Raw genomic sequence first — 18086 nt, forward strand, 5'->3', positions numbered from 1 at the left:
ATAGAGGAGAGATACAGCACTAAATTTAGGAAGTATATTAAAAAGGCGTGGAAGAGATACTTTGACGATTGCTTCATAATCTGGACAAAATCTCAAAACACTGCGGAAGAATTCAATATCCTCCTGAACAACCTACACCTATCCATTCAATTTAGAAAGGAGATGAGCAGTACCAAATTACCGTTCCTAGATATAATGATAATTAAAAAGAACACCATCATTACCACAGATATATATTAGAAACACACAAATACACATCAATACCTGAATTTTAAATCGTGCAATCCACCGCATTCATACCGTAACATCCCATTATTGCTTAGTCAGAAGAATCTGTATCATTGTAGAAGATTTGAAGATGAGGAATCAGCACTTGATGGAACTGAAAGAATTTCTGCTCAAACAAAATACCTGTTACTACTTATAGAAAATGGTATTCAGCGGGCTATGAAAATACCTACGCAACAACTGAGAACAACACACAGAAGCGAAAAACAAGAGCAAATCATACCATTTATAGTGACGCACAATCCATACCACCAGAACAGCTTCAATATCCCTAAAGCAAACCTACAAATCATTGTTCAAAGTAAGGAATTAAGAGATATTATTAGACCAAACTATAACTCTCAGTAAAAGACAGCCTAAAAGTTTGAAAAAGTTAACAAAGGCAAGGTTTGACCTTAGCAACAAAGACCAACCATTCATTGTGACAAAATGCAATGGTAGCCGATGCGGTAGTACATGCCAATTAATTCATACCGGCCCATATGTGATCACGAATGGGGAAAATATTCACAGGCGCAGATATGAACTGCAAAAGCAGAAATTTAATCTACTGCATCAAATGTCCGAACTGTGAAGAACTGTATGTTGGCCAGACTGGCAATGTACTATCAGAACGCTCACGTGTGCACTGACAACAAATTAAAAATCCAGATGCCTCCCAAATACCGCTGAGTATCTACCTAGCAACATGTGACCGGAACATATTTATATTTCCATTTCATAAACTATACAATCCGAATGAAATCGAGAGAAAACTGAAAGAAAAGGACTTTATTAATATATTCAAACCCAAGCTTGATAAACTATGATGAAAAATAATCTTTATTTAATTTTAAAAATTCTCATCCCCATATCTAAAAAATAATATTTAAAATCTACTGCAGTCATCATTTCTAAAAATAAACACTGAAAAATGGTATGGCATCATTTCTAAAAATAGCCAAGCAACTACTACTTCTATCCACAGAAATGTATATAAAGGACAAGATTTAACCAGTCAACTACAGTTGAAACCAATGAACACAACTGTCACCGCCACCATATGAACCTGAACGTTGCATAAATGCAAGAAGTATACTAGTTCAATAAGATTGGACATTTAATATTTCATTTGTTCAATAAGAATAAACAATTAACACTTCATTTCATTTCGTTTTACTATATTATTTTATATCTTATTTTAATATTATAAGATTATAAATAAAACGTGAAAAACAGTGTTGGAATTCCTTTGAGTAATATATTATTCTATACACAATCATACAAACCTCTTTGTTTATATATATATATATATATATATATAACGGGAAGCTTTATGAAAATAAACAAAAGACGAAGGCAGGTGGAAAACAAATATATATATATAATGTTTGTATCTACATCAAAGTCTGTGTATGTATTTTTATAGACATTCATATACATAAACACAAACTTGCATGTTTGTACCGGTAGCAATATAATAATTTTCTACATTATAACTTACAGCCTCTGGAGCAGTGGCGATGAGAGCAGGAACTGCGATATTATATTTTTTCTTTATCACCGTCGTTATCTAATCTCTCGTCATATCTACTTCATCTTGGAATTTTTTTTTTTGTTTATTCTTCCATCTTTTATTCACTCAAAGAATACCGAAACCTTAAAACGGCTTTCTATTTGGGGTTGATAGAATACGGATTCTGAAAATAATGATGATATGCCATTCGTGAGTTGGGAAATATGTTCAATTAGTGTACCTTGCTTAAGGCTTCCTCTATCTCACCCATTCTCTCCATGTTTGCGAGCTGCCTCCTCTTCCTTTCGCCTCATGCGTTCTTTGACTATCTCCGCCTCCCTTGTCTTTTCATCCCACTCTATAATTTGCTTTCTTCCATATCAAATATTTACTTTGAATATATTTCTCAGTTCATCATGACTATCCAGCAAGCGACTCTAACTCTGATCATGTGTTGCAACTGAAGCGTTTACATCAGGGAAGACCTATAGTGGTTTCAAAATTTCGCACAAGGACAGAAAACTTGGGCAAAGGGGAAAGTCCATTACATCAACACCAGGGTTCAACTAGTACTTCTTTTATCGACTCCGAAAGGATGAAAGGCAAAGTCACTTCGGCGGAATTTGAACTCAGAACGTATAGATGGACGAAATGCTGCTAAGCATATTTCTCTGCTTTCAAACGATCCTCCCAACTCACTGCTTTTATAGACGAACAGTATGAGCAATTTAAAGGCATAGACAAAAACCGCCTGCTACATACACTTTCCATTTTCTGTCTATTCCATAGGGGAGTATAAGAAATTTTAAGTAATTTAAATGGTTCAATTGTTTCTTTGCTGATTCATTCCTTTTCTAAATAGTCTACATACTAAGTAAAAACAACGATAAATTCTGACTTTTCATCCCTTTAGAATGTTATTTTCTTCATTGACCCCGAAAACAAGAGAAAAGGCAAAATCTGAGCACTGTAACATTTGAACTCAGGGTGCAAATAACTAGAACGAACACCGCAGCTATTCTCTTCAACTCTAACGATTCTGCCAATTTGCCGCCTTAATCATAAAGCAATTTTAAGCATTCCACCATTATATTTAACATCGGACCAATAAACTTTCCGCAATGAATAATGTAGTTATTCAGCCATAGCAACCAGGAACTGACCTCCTCTAGCACACATTCTTGCAACCATTATTGTACCATTACAGAAATCTGGTTATTAATATCTTTCATTACTGCTACGTAAGTGGCGAATAGAGATTCACAGTTTGCTACCTAGTTCAATTACAGAAACAGAAATGTGATTAATAAGTATATTATGTTTGTTATAAAAAAAAATATATCGAGTATCACTTTTAGTGTGAAATGCTACAACTGTTAGCTGCATTCATTCTTAGTAGACAGATATAATTACTTCCGTAGCAAGACGCCCTCTCGATTTTCAACCGGAAGCATTTCTCTTACATCATAACTACTTGCTAATATCCACTTACAAACGGGGGAATTTATATAAATAATTCATATGTAATTTCTTGCATTAGGACTGATTGTACATTACAGCATCGTATTCAATGTTGCCGCTGATTAAATAAGCGATATATATCACTGATTCTTACCTATTTGCAGAGAGCTGTACTAAGCTGGAGACAGTTGTGTGTCTTCTCAATTCATATTACACATCACTGATTACGTCAGCTGGTTATCAGGTATCCTATCGATAAAAAAGCTTAACACCGCTCATCGCCATGGAAAGGAGTTGTGCAAAAAAGAAGCCAATCAAGTGTTAGTAAAGCGGAGTTCGCCGAATGGTTTCGATCGCAGTTACGATATGCTCAACTCTTTTAGATCGCTGTTGTCGTAGATGCGATGAATGATGTTAGGCATGTCTGTTCCCTTAAAGTATGTTAACCTGTATCCCCTTGAAGTAATCAATATAATTTGTTCATTAAACAATACCTATTTCTTTACTACCCACAAGGGGCTAAACACAGAGGGGACAAACAAGGACAGACAAACGGATTAAGTCGATTACATCGACCCCAGTGTGTAACTGGTACTTAATTTATCGTCCCCGAAAGGATGAAAGGCAAAGTCGACCTCGGCGGAATTTGAACTCAGAACGTAACGGCAGAGGAAATACTGCTAAGCATTTCGCCCGGCGTGCTAACGTTTCTGCCAGCTCGCCGCCTAGTGGTATTCTCTCAGTTTGCCCCGATTTTCCGTATCATTTGAAATGGACAAAGTTCCTGTTAATCGACTTTATTTAAAGCCATGGAAATTTTTTCCATGTCAGGGAGACAATCCGGTAGTCTAATAGCTGCGTGGGTGGGTGGTTAAGAGGCACACTTTGCAACTACATTGTTTCCGGATCAATTTCGTGGAAGAACTCCATGCACATGTTGTTTCTTATTTATTTTTAAAGTGATGGCTGGAACAAAGTCTTGAGGAAGATTAAATGATAGACGGAAATTGTGTGGAAGTTCCATTTGAGGGATATTACTTGGTTTTGCTTAGTAGACTTAATTGTTCGTTCGGTTTAATAGTGCCATCTGATCTTTTGGTGTTTAGCGGTGAACTTTCTGCTGCAAACATTTGCACAAGTCTCCGGCCTGACAATTATATTCTCTCATTCATCAGTCTGAGAGACCTTGAGAATGACCGTGGGCGCTGATCCTTTCCCCACCAGCACTGACCTAGCAATTTAAAAAAGAACGGTTATCTTCATATATGTTGTGACAGCCACTATGTTAATGATGCTGTTAAGAGAAACGAAATGCTATTAACGTTCCTGTTATGAAACTAGAAATGACAGGCTACTAATTCTTGTTGATAAGTGATCTCACAGGATATTTCGAAGACTTGAAATATACTTAGTGATCTCATATGAACGGACACAAATCAAACTGGCAATACCGCAATTTCCGATCTGTCCCAACATCATCTCAACGTTCCTATAAATTAACCAGTATATTCTAAATCTATGCTATTCCTATATTCCTCCATTCCATCCATTAACCTATTCGGTCATACATTCATTCATTTAAATTTTTTAACATTTACTATTGACAACATACAGGTTATCTCTACGTAATGTTAGAGAATTCAATCTCAACGGTATGCAATACAAAATAGCATCTTAGGAAATGAGATTTTGTAACGTTAATGCATTCATAGAGAACATTAGAACTAAAGCATAGAAACATGTTTTCGAGTGGATATTGAAATTCTATCGCCATCTCGGTTTATTATAGACACATAGCATGCTTCACGGTGCATGCCCTTTCCGCATCCTCCATATCTATGTTTTGCGTAAATCACTTATATATATATTGCATATAGCGTTATACAACTACTAGCTTAAAAGCCGCACACCATGCGGACTTTTAAGTTAGTTCCTGCGGAGGGCTAATTGGGTCTGCGGCCTAAAACCAAAGTGGGCAATAATGATAAAGCATTTATTGGTACTCTATCATCTCAGATTTATATCACAGAGCATTAAATTTGAATAATATTTTATCACTGTGACATTTGGAGAATTGTTTTATCACTTGACATTTGGAGATCAGTTTAAACCAGCAGGATAAACAACATTCTTGCTGCTACCCTTTGGTGTCAGTATGAAGAGATTGTTGCCATTTCCAACTCTGGAACAACCAATATAGAGCTGATCGTGAGAAAAGCACCGTTGCATGAGGTGAAGTCCAACAATCTTCAGTGATTGTCCTTGACTCTTATTAATTGACATTGCAAAACTAACTTTTACTGGAAATTGAAGTCTCTTGAATGTATGGAGCATGTCTAGAATCAGTGGAATTCTTGGATTAAACACAGTTTCTACTTTTCCTTGTTCAGTGAGGACTGTTGTTTCCAAAAGGTTTGGATGCATTTGTCTGACAATCATTCTTGTTCCATTGCACAGCTTTGGAGGATCCAGATTTCTCAAATGCATAATTGGTCTTCAATATCAGTTTGATAAAAAACATTTCAGGAGGATCAAGAGAGTTAAAAAAATCAGTAGTATAATTCACAGCTTCATTGGGGTCCACAACAATATCAATTGAGAAATAATTTTTGTCCTCCGTATTGATTGATTGCATAAGTTTCTAATTAACAAGTATGGCTCTTTCACAAAACGAATCATGATCTTCAAAATTATGTGCAATGTTTGGGTAAACCTTCTTAAATAACTCTTCTACAGTTTTGGCCAAAACGCCAGATAAATTTGGAGAAGTGATATCTCCATTACACTCTTGCTGAATGTTTCCATTTCCCAGATCCATTAGCTGAACTGCAAATCTTCCAGCATACAAATCTCTAAATAAATTGACTTCGCGGAAAAGTTCGATCCAGCCGGAAGTCCGATCAGGCCGAAAGTCCAATCTGACCGAAAGCCCAATTTGCACGGAAGTCCGATTTGGGCCGAAAGTTCGAGTTCTTCAAAATTTCCTTCCGAGCATTTTAGTTCACATACACCGTGGAACTTCGAAATCTCACGGATACAAATCCTCTCGCTCTAAATTTTAGTTAGATCGAGATTTAAATTAACAGAATTGAAAATATAAAAAAAATTACTACTTTAAATACTACTTTAAATTCCCTTTAAATGACAAAAATTGTAAATGTTTTGAGTTCCACAGTTAGCATGTAACAAATTCTCACCCAGGCCTGATCCCCGTGCTGAATATTCAAGAACCAAATGAAGGGAAAATCCCGTGATCATCATCATTCCAAAAAAGTATATGTCTATGTGGAGCAAATGTAGACTGCGATACAGTGGTCCCGGACAAACGGACAGACAGAATTTCGCGTTCATTATAATTCATGTAAAAGTTTAACAATTGCTCATGTTAAATCCCAGCGATAAATAAAACTTGAAAGGCCAGTACAAAATGATACGAAAGACTTCCAAGTAATGCAATAAAGACATCCTCACCAAGCCACCTGTTTATATAAAAGTGCTGGGCTGATATATTTTCCATCTCTGACGTCACAAAAGTTAGCAAAGATAAAATGCTAACATATGACCGTTGCCTTTGTACAGTGGACCTAGGATAGTTCTGATCAAGAAAACTAATAATAAAAGTGTACTATCCATGTCCCTCTCATTTTATTCCCGAGAATTCATTCAGGACTAAATTATCAACTTCTATCTGCACTTTTTATAAAGTCGCAGATACGCTTTTCCTGACGGAAGATGTTCATATGATATCATAGGCTGGCAAAGCACCTTGGAATTCTTCAGTTATACTGCTGATTGTTGTGTAGGATTACAATGTCCGCAGTGCTCATGTATAAAAATACGTGGCCTAGACTTCAAAAGCGTTACATTTTCCGCTAGAAATAAAACCATATTTCTGTCAAATCTCATTCTACCGTCTTACAAAAGACATGGTCGTCATGCAGGGGCGTTTGATCAGCGATCTCCCCTACAAGGGGATAAAGAACATCCTCCTCTATCTCTTATCATTACCATCATCGTCATCATCAGTATCAGCAACAACAACAACAGCAGCAGCAGCAGCAGCAGCAGCAGCAACAACAACAACAACAACAACAACAACTACAAGAGAGTGATGGCGTATTCATCACAAAGTAAATGTATGGCTGGCAATATTGAAACTATTGTGAATAACAATTCTCTTCCTTTCGTCAGCATGTGAGACACTTTAGGTTTTAAATATGTTTGTCTCAATATGATTTTAAAGTCAAAATATGCAACAGTTTTTTTTTTGTCCGTCCGGGTGGCAGTTATTTTTGGAATGAATAAAAAGATAAATTCGCAACAACATGGACACAGGTTCAATACCACAGCACGACACTCGGAGCCAGTATCTACTATCAAAGGGTTGACTCGACCACAGCCAAATGAAGGAAATTAATTAGACAGAAGCCTTTGTGTGTGGAATCTTACTAATAATGAGGTGGCAGATTTATTTGGTCATGTGACTGTAAGGTGCTTGTTTTTGTGTCAATCATTGTGTACGTATAAGAATTAAAAATCTAGTCTGAAAACAAAACAAAACAAGAAAACAAGATAAACCAAAAAACAAAAACAATATAACACTGCTTCTCTTGTTCTTATAGTATATATACTAAATTCGTCGCTCAGACTAAACCACTATGTAACAGAAACAATACTCTGTAAAGAATTAACACAAATGATTAATTAATTTTGATACGAGTTTATCTACTTTATTATTCCGGTAAATTTATAAATATAAATTCATAATTAGAAAATCCAAAGTTTTACAGTGTTTATTTAATATTGTAAAGCAAACTAACACTTAATTAATGGTAAATTTTGAAAATTTAGCCTGATCAAATACTTTTCGAAATTGGTTATGGGTTCAAAACTAGGAAAATGTCTTAATATTTATATTTAATGATGAATCTTGCTCGGAGAACTTGTTGCGTTATATACACTAACGATGCAAATATAGTGATTTTATGTATGTATGTATGTATGTATGTATGTGTGTATGCGTATGTGTGTATGTTTGTATGTATACATACACATATACATATACTGTATAAATGTGCACATGTAAATCTATCTATCTGTATGTCGGTTTGTCTGTCTGTGTGTATATATACTGAATCCAGTGTAGAACTTTTCCACGGATTCCAACATTTGCCAATTTTGAGAGTAGGATGTTATGGTCTACCCTGTCGAACGCTTTACTGAAGTCAAGGTATATGACGTCAGAGTTCGAACCTGTTCCCAAGGCTTTGAGTACATCTTCAATGTGGTGTAAGAGCTGTGTTAGACAGTCCCTGCCACAGCGAAAGCCATGTTGATTTGAATTTAGGAGTTTGTGGGTCTCCAGGAAGTCAGCTATCCTTGATCTTAACACTCTTTCAAACACTTTAATGATGTGGGAGGTGAGTGAGATTGGGCGATAGTTGACTGCGAGGGATCTGTTTCCCTGTTTGAAAACCGGGATGACCGACTGGGATAGAAACTTTTTCGGTATATAACCTGCGTCTAACGAGTTTCTCCAGAGGTTGATCAGAGGGACTGCAAGTTGATATCTACATTCCTTCAGGAGACTGGCGGGAAATCTATCAGGGCCTACAGCGGAGTAATGTTTGACCTCATTTATTGCTGCTACGATGTCGGTGGCAGTGAAGGTTATGTCTGCGATTTTGTGTTGGGAGTCAGCTTCGTTCGTTTCCCTCACAACAATATCAGTGGGAACACTGAAGACAGAGCAATATTGTTTCTGCAGTATTTCTGCCATTTCTTTAGCATCGTGTTGGGGAATGCCGTTTTCATCAATCAATGGCCCAATAGGTGAGACAGTGGTTCTATGCTTATTTGCATAAGAATAGAACACTTTTGGGTTCTGTTTGATGTTTTTGATTACCCATTGTTCCTCCACAGCTCTTTGATTTTCAATGGAGGTTTTCATGTTAGTCTGCAGATGAAGTTTTTCCAGCTCTAGTCTTTTCATTATTGTTGAATGTGGATGTTGCGTGTGGGAATATTTTAATTGGTTGATTTTTTTGTTGAGTCTTTTGATGCGCCTGATGAGTGTTTTTTTCTTTTTAGGGAGCCGGTTTCTGTTTGTGTTAGTAGATTCTTGGGAGCGTGTTTAGAGCATGTGTCGGTGACAATGGTTTCAAAGTGCTGCCACGCGGTCTCAATATGAGGGGAATTGAGAGTAAAAGACCATCAGATAGGGCAGCAGCAGAACTGCTCTTTAATCTGATGGATGAGTATTTCCTGACTCAGCTAGTGCTTGAACCAACGAGACAGAATAAAACGATCTTGGATCTGGTACTGACCAATCACTCTAGCTACGTTCACAGCATTTCAGTCGAAAAAACTCTCCTCTCAGACCACGACATGGTACTCTGCAATCTTAATTCCCGACGTATAAAAACCAAACCAGCCAATCCCACTCCATGGCACCCATTTGACAACATAAATTTCCACAAAGCGGACTGGGGAACAATCAGAAAGGATCTGTCTTCCATCGACTGGTCTTTTACTCTCAATTCCCCTCATATTGAGACCGCGTGGCAGCACTTTGAAACCATTGTCACCGACACATGCTCTAAACACGCTCCCAAGAAATCTACTAACACAAACAGAAACCGGCTCCCTAAAAAGAAAAAAACACTCATCAGGCGCATCAAAAGACTCAACAAAAACATCAACCAATTAAAATATTCCCACACGCAACATCCACATTCAACAATAATGAAAAGACTAGAGCTGGAAAAACTTCATCTGCAGACTAACATGAAAACCTCCATTGAAAATCAAAGAGCTGTGGAGGAACAATGGGTAATCAAAAACATCAAACAGAACCCAAAAGTGTTCTATTCTTATGCAAATAAGCATAGAACCACTGTCTCACCTATTGGGCCATTGATTGATGAAAACGGCATTCCCCAACACGATGCTAAAGAAATGGCAGAAATACTGCAGAAACAATATTGCTCTGTCTTCAGTGTTCCCACTGATATTGTTGTGAGGGAAACGAACGAAGCTGACTCCCAACACAAAATCGCAGACATAACCTTCACTGCCACCGACATCGTAGCAGCAATAAATGAGGTCAAACATTACTCCGCTGTAGGCCCTGATAGATTTCCCGCCAGTCTCCTGAAGGAATGTAGATATCAACTTGCAGTCCCTCTGATCAACCTCTGGAGAAACTCGTTAGACGCAGGTTATATACCGAAAAAGTTTCTATCCCAGTCGGTCATCCCGGTTTTCAAACAGGGAAACAGATCCCTCGCAGTCAACTATCGCCCAATCTCACTCACCTCCCACATCATTAAAGTGTTTGAAAGAGTGTTAAGATCAAGGATAGCTGACTTCCTGGAGACCCACAAACTCCTAAATTCAAATCAACATGGCTTTCGCTGTGGCAGGGACTGTCTAACACAGCTCTTACACCACATTGAAGATGTACTCAAAGCCTTGGGAACAGGTTCGAACTCTGACGTCATATACCTTGACTTCAGTAAAGCGTTCGACAGGGTAGACCATAACATCCTACTCTCAAAATTGGCAAATGTTGGAATCCGTGGAAAAGTTCTACACTGGATTCAGTATTTCCTAGCGAATAGAACACAACATGTTGTAGTTGATGGAGTCCACTCAAACCCAGCAAAAGTCACCAGCGGTGTTCCCCAGGGAACTGTTTTGGGTCCGCTACTCTTCATAATTTATGTAAACGACCTTTCCAGTGTCGTACATCACTGCAAAGTGAAAATATTCGCTGATGACACTAAGCTCCAGCAAATCGTCAATGAAGAAGCAGACCGAACTCAACTCCAGTCTGACCTATATGCTGTGAGTCAATGGGCAGACAGAAACAAAATGCAACTGAATGAGGGAAAATTTGAGCTGATGCATTTTGGAAGAAATTCCTCACTAAAGCAACCATACTCTCTTCCTTCAGGGGAACCGCTCACAGCCTCTAACAATATCAGAGACCTGGGTGTAATTGTTGATGACGATCTCAGTTGGAGCGCACACATCAACAAGAAGGTCGATACAGCTCGTAGGATGAGTTCCTGGATCTTAAGAACTTTCCGGTCCAGAGAACAAGGTGTCATCATACCACTTTTTTCATCCTTTGTACGGCCACACCTTGAATACTGCTGCCCACTGTGGTCTCCTCACACAAGACAAAACATCTCCAGAATTGAGTCACCCCAGAGGGCTCTCACTAAACAAATTGAAGGCATGGCTGCTCTCGACTATTGGGATCGCCTTAAAGCCTTGAAACTTTACTCCCTCCAGCGTCGCCGTGAGCGGTACATCATTTGTACGATGTGGAAAATATACCGCCAACTTTGCCCAAACGACCTAAACATTAGCTTCAAGGTTCATCCGAGACTTGGACCACGGGCTATACGTCCCCTGCCAAATTCAAGATCACAACATACATGTACACTGCAACATAATTTCTTTTCCTCAACAGGCCCTGCCCTATTTAACATTGTCCCGAGGGAGATCAAAGAGGAAAAGGATCCCATCAACTTCAAACAGAGTCTGGATAGATTCCTTCAAAGAATACCAGACAAGCCACCCATAATTGGATACAACTCACCCAACAAGAACTCACTACTTGAACAAAACTGGATACAACTCACCCAACAAGAACTCACTACTTGAACAAAACTTGACTTAAACAGGATTCGAATAATCCTATCAGGTGGTGCTATTAAGTTAGACATGGCCTGGACCAATCTCTGGTCGAAACATATCTAAGTTTTATCTAAGTTTTATATATATATATGTATATATATATATATATATATATATATATATATAATATATATATATATATATATATATATATGTGTGTGTGTGTGTGTGTGTGTTGTGTGTGTGTGTGTGTGTGTGTGTGGTGTGTGGTGTGTGTGTGTGTGTGTGTGTGCGTGTGAAATAGACTTTCGCTCAATAACACCTTCACTCACCTCCCAATATATGTGTATTTACTAAAGAAAAGTGTTTCCAAACAAAATATATAGAAATAACAAACATTTACTGAAAATGGACTCAATTGTGACGTGTAAAATGGAATATTTATTATAACAACGCTCCCTTCTTTTCCAACGTTTTCATGACGATGGCTTATTCAGAATGTCCATACCAATGTATATAAACTTACATACATGTATACACATGTTGATACGTAGTTAAATCCTGATGTGTGTATCTGAGTATGGTTTTTCTGTGCGAGTCTCTGTGTCTGTATGGTTACATGTCTTTTCAGTGAGTGTTTGTGTATATATATATATATATATATATATACATATATACACACACACACACACACATATATATATATGTATATATATATGTACATTTATATATACATATATATAGATGTGTTCACTTAGACCACATTTTCTCACTTCTATTTTGTTTTCCATCTCAAAGTATATTTATTCGCTCAAAATTAGTTGCCATATTTACGACTCAATCGCACGTTAAAATGTTTGCTTACTTGTACACGTGCCATTTGCGAATTCATCTTCGGAAGATTACATTCTTGTAAACAGGTTTGTTCTGGATAAGGATATTTTAACAGATTTAATATATATACTTAGCTCTAGGAACAAAACAAGCACTAAAACATAAGTGAAACTGCACGCTATGATATAAAATCTGCGATTCATCCATTACTATTTTCATCTAGTTTTATTGTGTGTTTGCAAATAGCACCTAACTAAATCATTAACATCATTGCCTATAACTGTAGAGGTTCAGGTTTCTATAATATAATCAGCGATGGTCTAGTTGCATTATCAATACAATGAAATTGTGAAAAATACCATTCTATTTAAATGTATATGTAGTTTCTGAACGAACATTACCCCATTCTATATATCTAACTTGCGATACAACCGTAAATGTTTCAATAACAATATTAATTTTTAAAACTACATTCCACTTAATATGGATCACATTGAAAGGGATGTGTTTAATCTTACCCCTTTGCCCTATACGCACTAGAAGAAGGTCAAAAATCTTCAAATCTTTTAGCCTATCAACCGATGGGAGATGGGATTCATATCATATCAAACAATAAAAGGTTGTCAAATGAACCTCATCACATTTAGGTAAACTTCTGATTTCAAATCCCATTATTAACATCATCTTTGATTTCATCCTTTCAAATGGGGATAAAATAAAATGCCGAGAAAAATTTATGAAAAATCATTCACAGGTAATGATTTTAAATTAATATTCGATTATGGAGAACAAACGTAATAGATCTGCCACCTAGGCTATATCTCTCCTAATCCGTTCTACTATAAGTTCAAGGTTTGAACTTGTGGGAGAATGCTTAGTCGATTACATCGACCTCAGTGTTCAAATGGTACATATTTTAGCGATCTCGAAAGAATGGAAAGCTAACTCGATATCGAGTCACAACGTGAAGACGATGGAACGCCGAGCAATCTATGTCACTCATAATATATGCATGTACAGTTGATATATGCCTGCGTGATCGCGCGCGTGTGTGTAATTAGAAAAATGCATAAATTTGTTATAAGACATATGCTAACACATAGAAAGTCTTATAATTATATAGAAATACTAGCAGAGATACCCGGAGTTGCTAGGGATTAAAATGGCATAGCTCTTTAATGTTTTGCTAGTTTCAGGAATGTGACTCTGGTCATGCTGCAACACCACATTTAGTGGAAGAAATGGGCCCCAGGATTTAGTCTTTGAACATTTACTACTTATTCTATCGGCTCGCTTTGCCATACGGCTAACTTACGGAGACGTAAACACAGTAACATCGGTTGTCAAGTGATGGTGGAGGTATAAACACAGAATCACACACACACACACACACACACACACACACACACACACACACACACACACACACACACAACACACACACACACACACACTCACACACACACACACACACATATATACATATATATACACCTATATATATGTATATGTATATATATACGCACATATATAGAAATACACACACACACACACACACATATATATATATATATATATATAGATGTCTATATACAAGTCTGAGACCTCCTTCGGTCACGACACAGACCATGGGATTGCATCAAGAAAGTTACCCTCCCAGGTACAATATAAATATCTATCGGCCGCAAAATCTCGCGATATAGCTTTAGATATATTAGCCAGAAAAATCCACGATCTATTGAGTGCGCGATAAGTAGATCGCGATAGGGCGAGTGAATACTGTACTTTATTTTATTCTTTTACTTGTTTCAGTCATATGTTTGCGGCCATGCTGGAGCACCACCTTTAGTCGAACAAATCAACCTCAGGATTTATTTTCTTTCTGCCGAACCGCTAAGTTACGGAGACGTAAACACACCAGCATCGTATGTCAATTGATGGTGGGGGAACAAGCACACACACATAAATATATACATATGTATACGTCGGGCTTCTTTGACTTTCCGTCTACAAAATCCACTCACAAAGCTTTGGTCGGCCCGAGGCTATAGAAGACACCAGCCGAAGGTGCCACGCAGTGAGACTGAACCCGGAACAATGTGGATGGGAAGCAAAGTTCTTACCACACAGCCACTCATGTACTTGTCCAAAGAATATTGATTACTTCTTCGGTCTAATGTTAAATCGCTTTTTGATATAATGCCTCTGAGACGCTCCTGCAGTTTCTGCGAATATATAATGCCTCTGGAGACGCTCCTGCAGTTTCTGCGAAGAGCAAGGCAGCTGCGATATTCATTTCAATTACACACGCGCATGTACGTAAGTACGGGCACACAAACAATCATATATACGCACACAAACACAGACACACTCATAAACATACATTCATAAGCACACGCACTCATACACACACACACTCGCACACATATACGCACACTCACAAACACAGATCTTCATACACAAAAGCGCACACACAAGCACACACTGATATACACGTACCATGCAAACAAAAGGTCAAAGTTGATATATATACACGCACATATATGTGACTAAATTGATTAATCTAAAGTACACACGCACCTGTGTGTGTATGTGTGTGTGCGCGTGTGCGTGTACATATATGTTTATATATATAATTTATCAGATCAAGTGTATTCATAATATTCTCACATAACTGTTAATTGGTATTCCAAACACAAAATATTACAGATTTATAAACATGTATATATAGAGAGAGATAGTGGAGGCACATGGCTCAGTGGTTTGAGCGTCGAGCTTACGATCGTGAGGTTGTGAGCTCGAATCCTGGACCGGGCTGCGTGTTGTGTTCTTGAGCAAGACACTTTATTTCACATTGATCCAGTTCACTCATCTGTAGAAATGAGTTGCAACATCACAGGTGCCAAGCTGTATCTGCTGTTGCCTTTCCCTTGGATAACACTGGTGGCGTGGAGAGAGGAGGCCGGTATGCATGGGCGACTGCTGGTCTTCCATAAACAACCTTGCCCGGACTTGTACCTGGAGGGTAACTTTCTAGGTGCAATCCCATGGTCTGTGTCGTTACCGAAGGGGGTCTCAGCATATATAGAGAGATGGATATCGGGCTAAATGTCACAGTTTTCATAAACGCAATTGAAAACACAATATGCAATCCACAAATAAAAGTACTTTAACTAGTGAAAGAATATAAATTAGATTATTGCTGGGACAACGGTTTACTCAAAGTAACCACCATGAACTTGCACAATGGCGTGAAGGCAGATCCGGAAACTTATCATGCGTCCTCCACTACGTCCCTGGCGTTGATTTTCAAATACCTCCTTCAAAGTGGCTACCATCTCGGACTTGATGCTGCGAGCAGAGCAGTGGTTGTATTTCTCAACAACATCCTTCATATAACCCATGAGATTTTATAATTGCGGGAATTAAGAGACCAGGAATTGGGGCTGGTAGAAACCTCTCCAACCAGGGTTTGGCCACAGTATTTAGCAGCTTCCCCTAGTCATCCGAATTCGTCCCTGTTCAGAAATGTGGGGGTGAATTCTGGTGTATGGAGGCAGTCAGAACGCCTGCTGTCTCCTTTCCTTCTGGCCGCGGCTTCTTAGTCTTTGTTGCATCTATCTATGTCATGCCCTAAACCATTTACTGTGTTAATAGACCATTCCCTCTTTATGCTCTCTGATGCCGTTGACTGTTCTCTAATACGTCAAGCTGTTCCTCAAAGAATTTTGCTCGAATGCCCTGTACACACACATACACACAGACACGCACACACACACATACGCTCACTCGCACCCACATCCACTCATCCAATTGTTCGATAACTCGATAACTGATGAAGAATTAAGGACCTTCTGTTTGTCTTCTGTTCGTTTTTGCATTCAGTATTAATTATATCGTTTGGTTTATGCATTTCTTCATTTATATATATATATATATATATATATATATATATATATATATATATATATATATATATATATGTATGTATGTATGTATGTATGTATGTATGTATGTATATATATAAAATAAGATGATGATTCAGATAGAATATGGTACCTGAAAAGCTATGCACCAGGTAGAGTTGGATAATCTCTATGGTTAAGGCCTATGTTTCGTAAGAGTTGAAATATCAAATAGGATATTTCGGTTGTGTTCACACACAGGAAACCAACCCTATGAGTGATTAGCGATCAAGGGGCTGGTCCAAATGTCTCGTTACTTTGAACAATACGTTCTTGGTATACTCAAGGGTGTCCTACATGTCGTAAGTCCCCCTGGTGTGTTATAATCAAAACTGAATAATAACAAACGATGGGTAATTGTCCATCGTTTGTTATTATTCATTTGATTATAAGGCGGCGAGCTGGCAGAATCGTCAGCACGGCGGGCGGAATGCTTAGCGGTAGTTCGTCTGTCTTTCTGTTCTAAGTTTAAATTCCGCCGAGGTCGACTTTACCTCTCATCCTTCGGGATCAATAAATTAAGTATCAGTGAAATTCTGGTGTCGATCTAATCGCCTGGCTCCCTCCCACCAAGTTTCAAAAATATATATATATATTTCAGATATATATATATATATTATATATATATATATATATATATATATCCCACTGAATCAGGACTTTTAATAAAAAGGGCAGCCTCCTGTTAGGATCGAATATAATATACCCGTGTATCAACAGTGCATATAGTTACTCACTCGTATATCAATGTATATACGGATTCGCTTACATACACATTCACATAAACAAATCTTGATAAGCATCGATGTAAATATGCATATATATGTAAAATCACAAACAGGCGCACGCTGTTATGCAGTATCACGGTCCACTGTCAGTTCCACATCTAAAGTAGGAAAGGTTCCAGGTATCATGTAAAATAAATATGATGAAGGTCCCAACAACTGTTTCAAACACACTTTTTATAGATAAACCACAAATCAAATACATCATAAAAATAAAACCTTTTCTTAAGGTGAATAAAAGTTTAAATCCAAAATTTAACATTTGAGATTTGGCACATAAAGAATATATTTTTTGACTTCCTCATCAGGGTGACAATCAAAGAGTGAATATAAACCTTTCTCCTATATAATATCTGACTACGATCTGTATATTCATTCTTTGATAGTCATGAAGATGAAGGAGTTAAAATTTATATTCGTTATGAACTAAATCTTATATGCTAAATTTTGAGTTCATATGTTTATTGAGTTCAAGAAAACGATGCAGTTGATGTAATTGGTCTGTTCACCAATAAAAAGAAATCACGTCCGAAATAGTTGTAGTGAATCTCAACCAATTTGTGTTTTGAATTATATATATATATAGCTCAAATTTACAGAAATCAGAAA

At 37.5% G+C, this 18086-nt stretch overlaps 2 protein-coding genes across 8 annotated transcripts in view; both read right to left on the reverse strand.

Moving 5' to 3' along the window:
- Window positions 1-18086, reverse strand: part of LOC115217118 (gonadotropin-releasing hormone II receptor-like) — a 583545-nt gene that overhangs the window by 345293 nt on the left and 220166 nt on the right. The window lies entirely within an intron of this gene.
- Window positions 5345-5731, reverse strand: LOC115217612. Its single transcript, XM_029787363.1, has one exon. The coding sequence runs from the start codon at window positions 5729-5731 to the stop codon at window positions 5345-5347; it is 387 nt and encodes a 128-aa protein (XP_029643223.1).

This window comes from Octopus sinensis, linkage group LG11, assembly GCF_006345805.1.
Source record: "Octopus sinensis linkage group LG11, ASM634580v1, whole genome shotgun sequence".
Classification (NCBI taxonomy): Eukaryota; Metazoa; Mollusca; class Cephalopoda; order Octopoda; family Octopodidae; genus Octopus; species Octopus sinensis.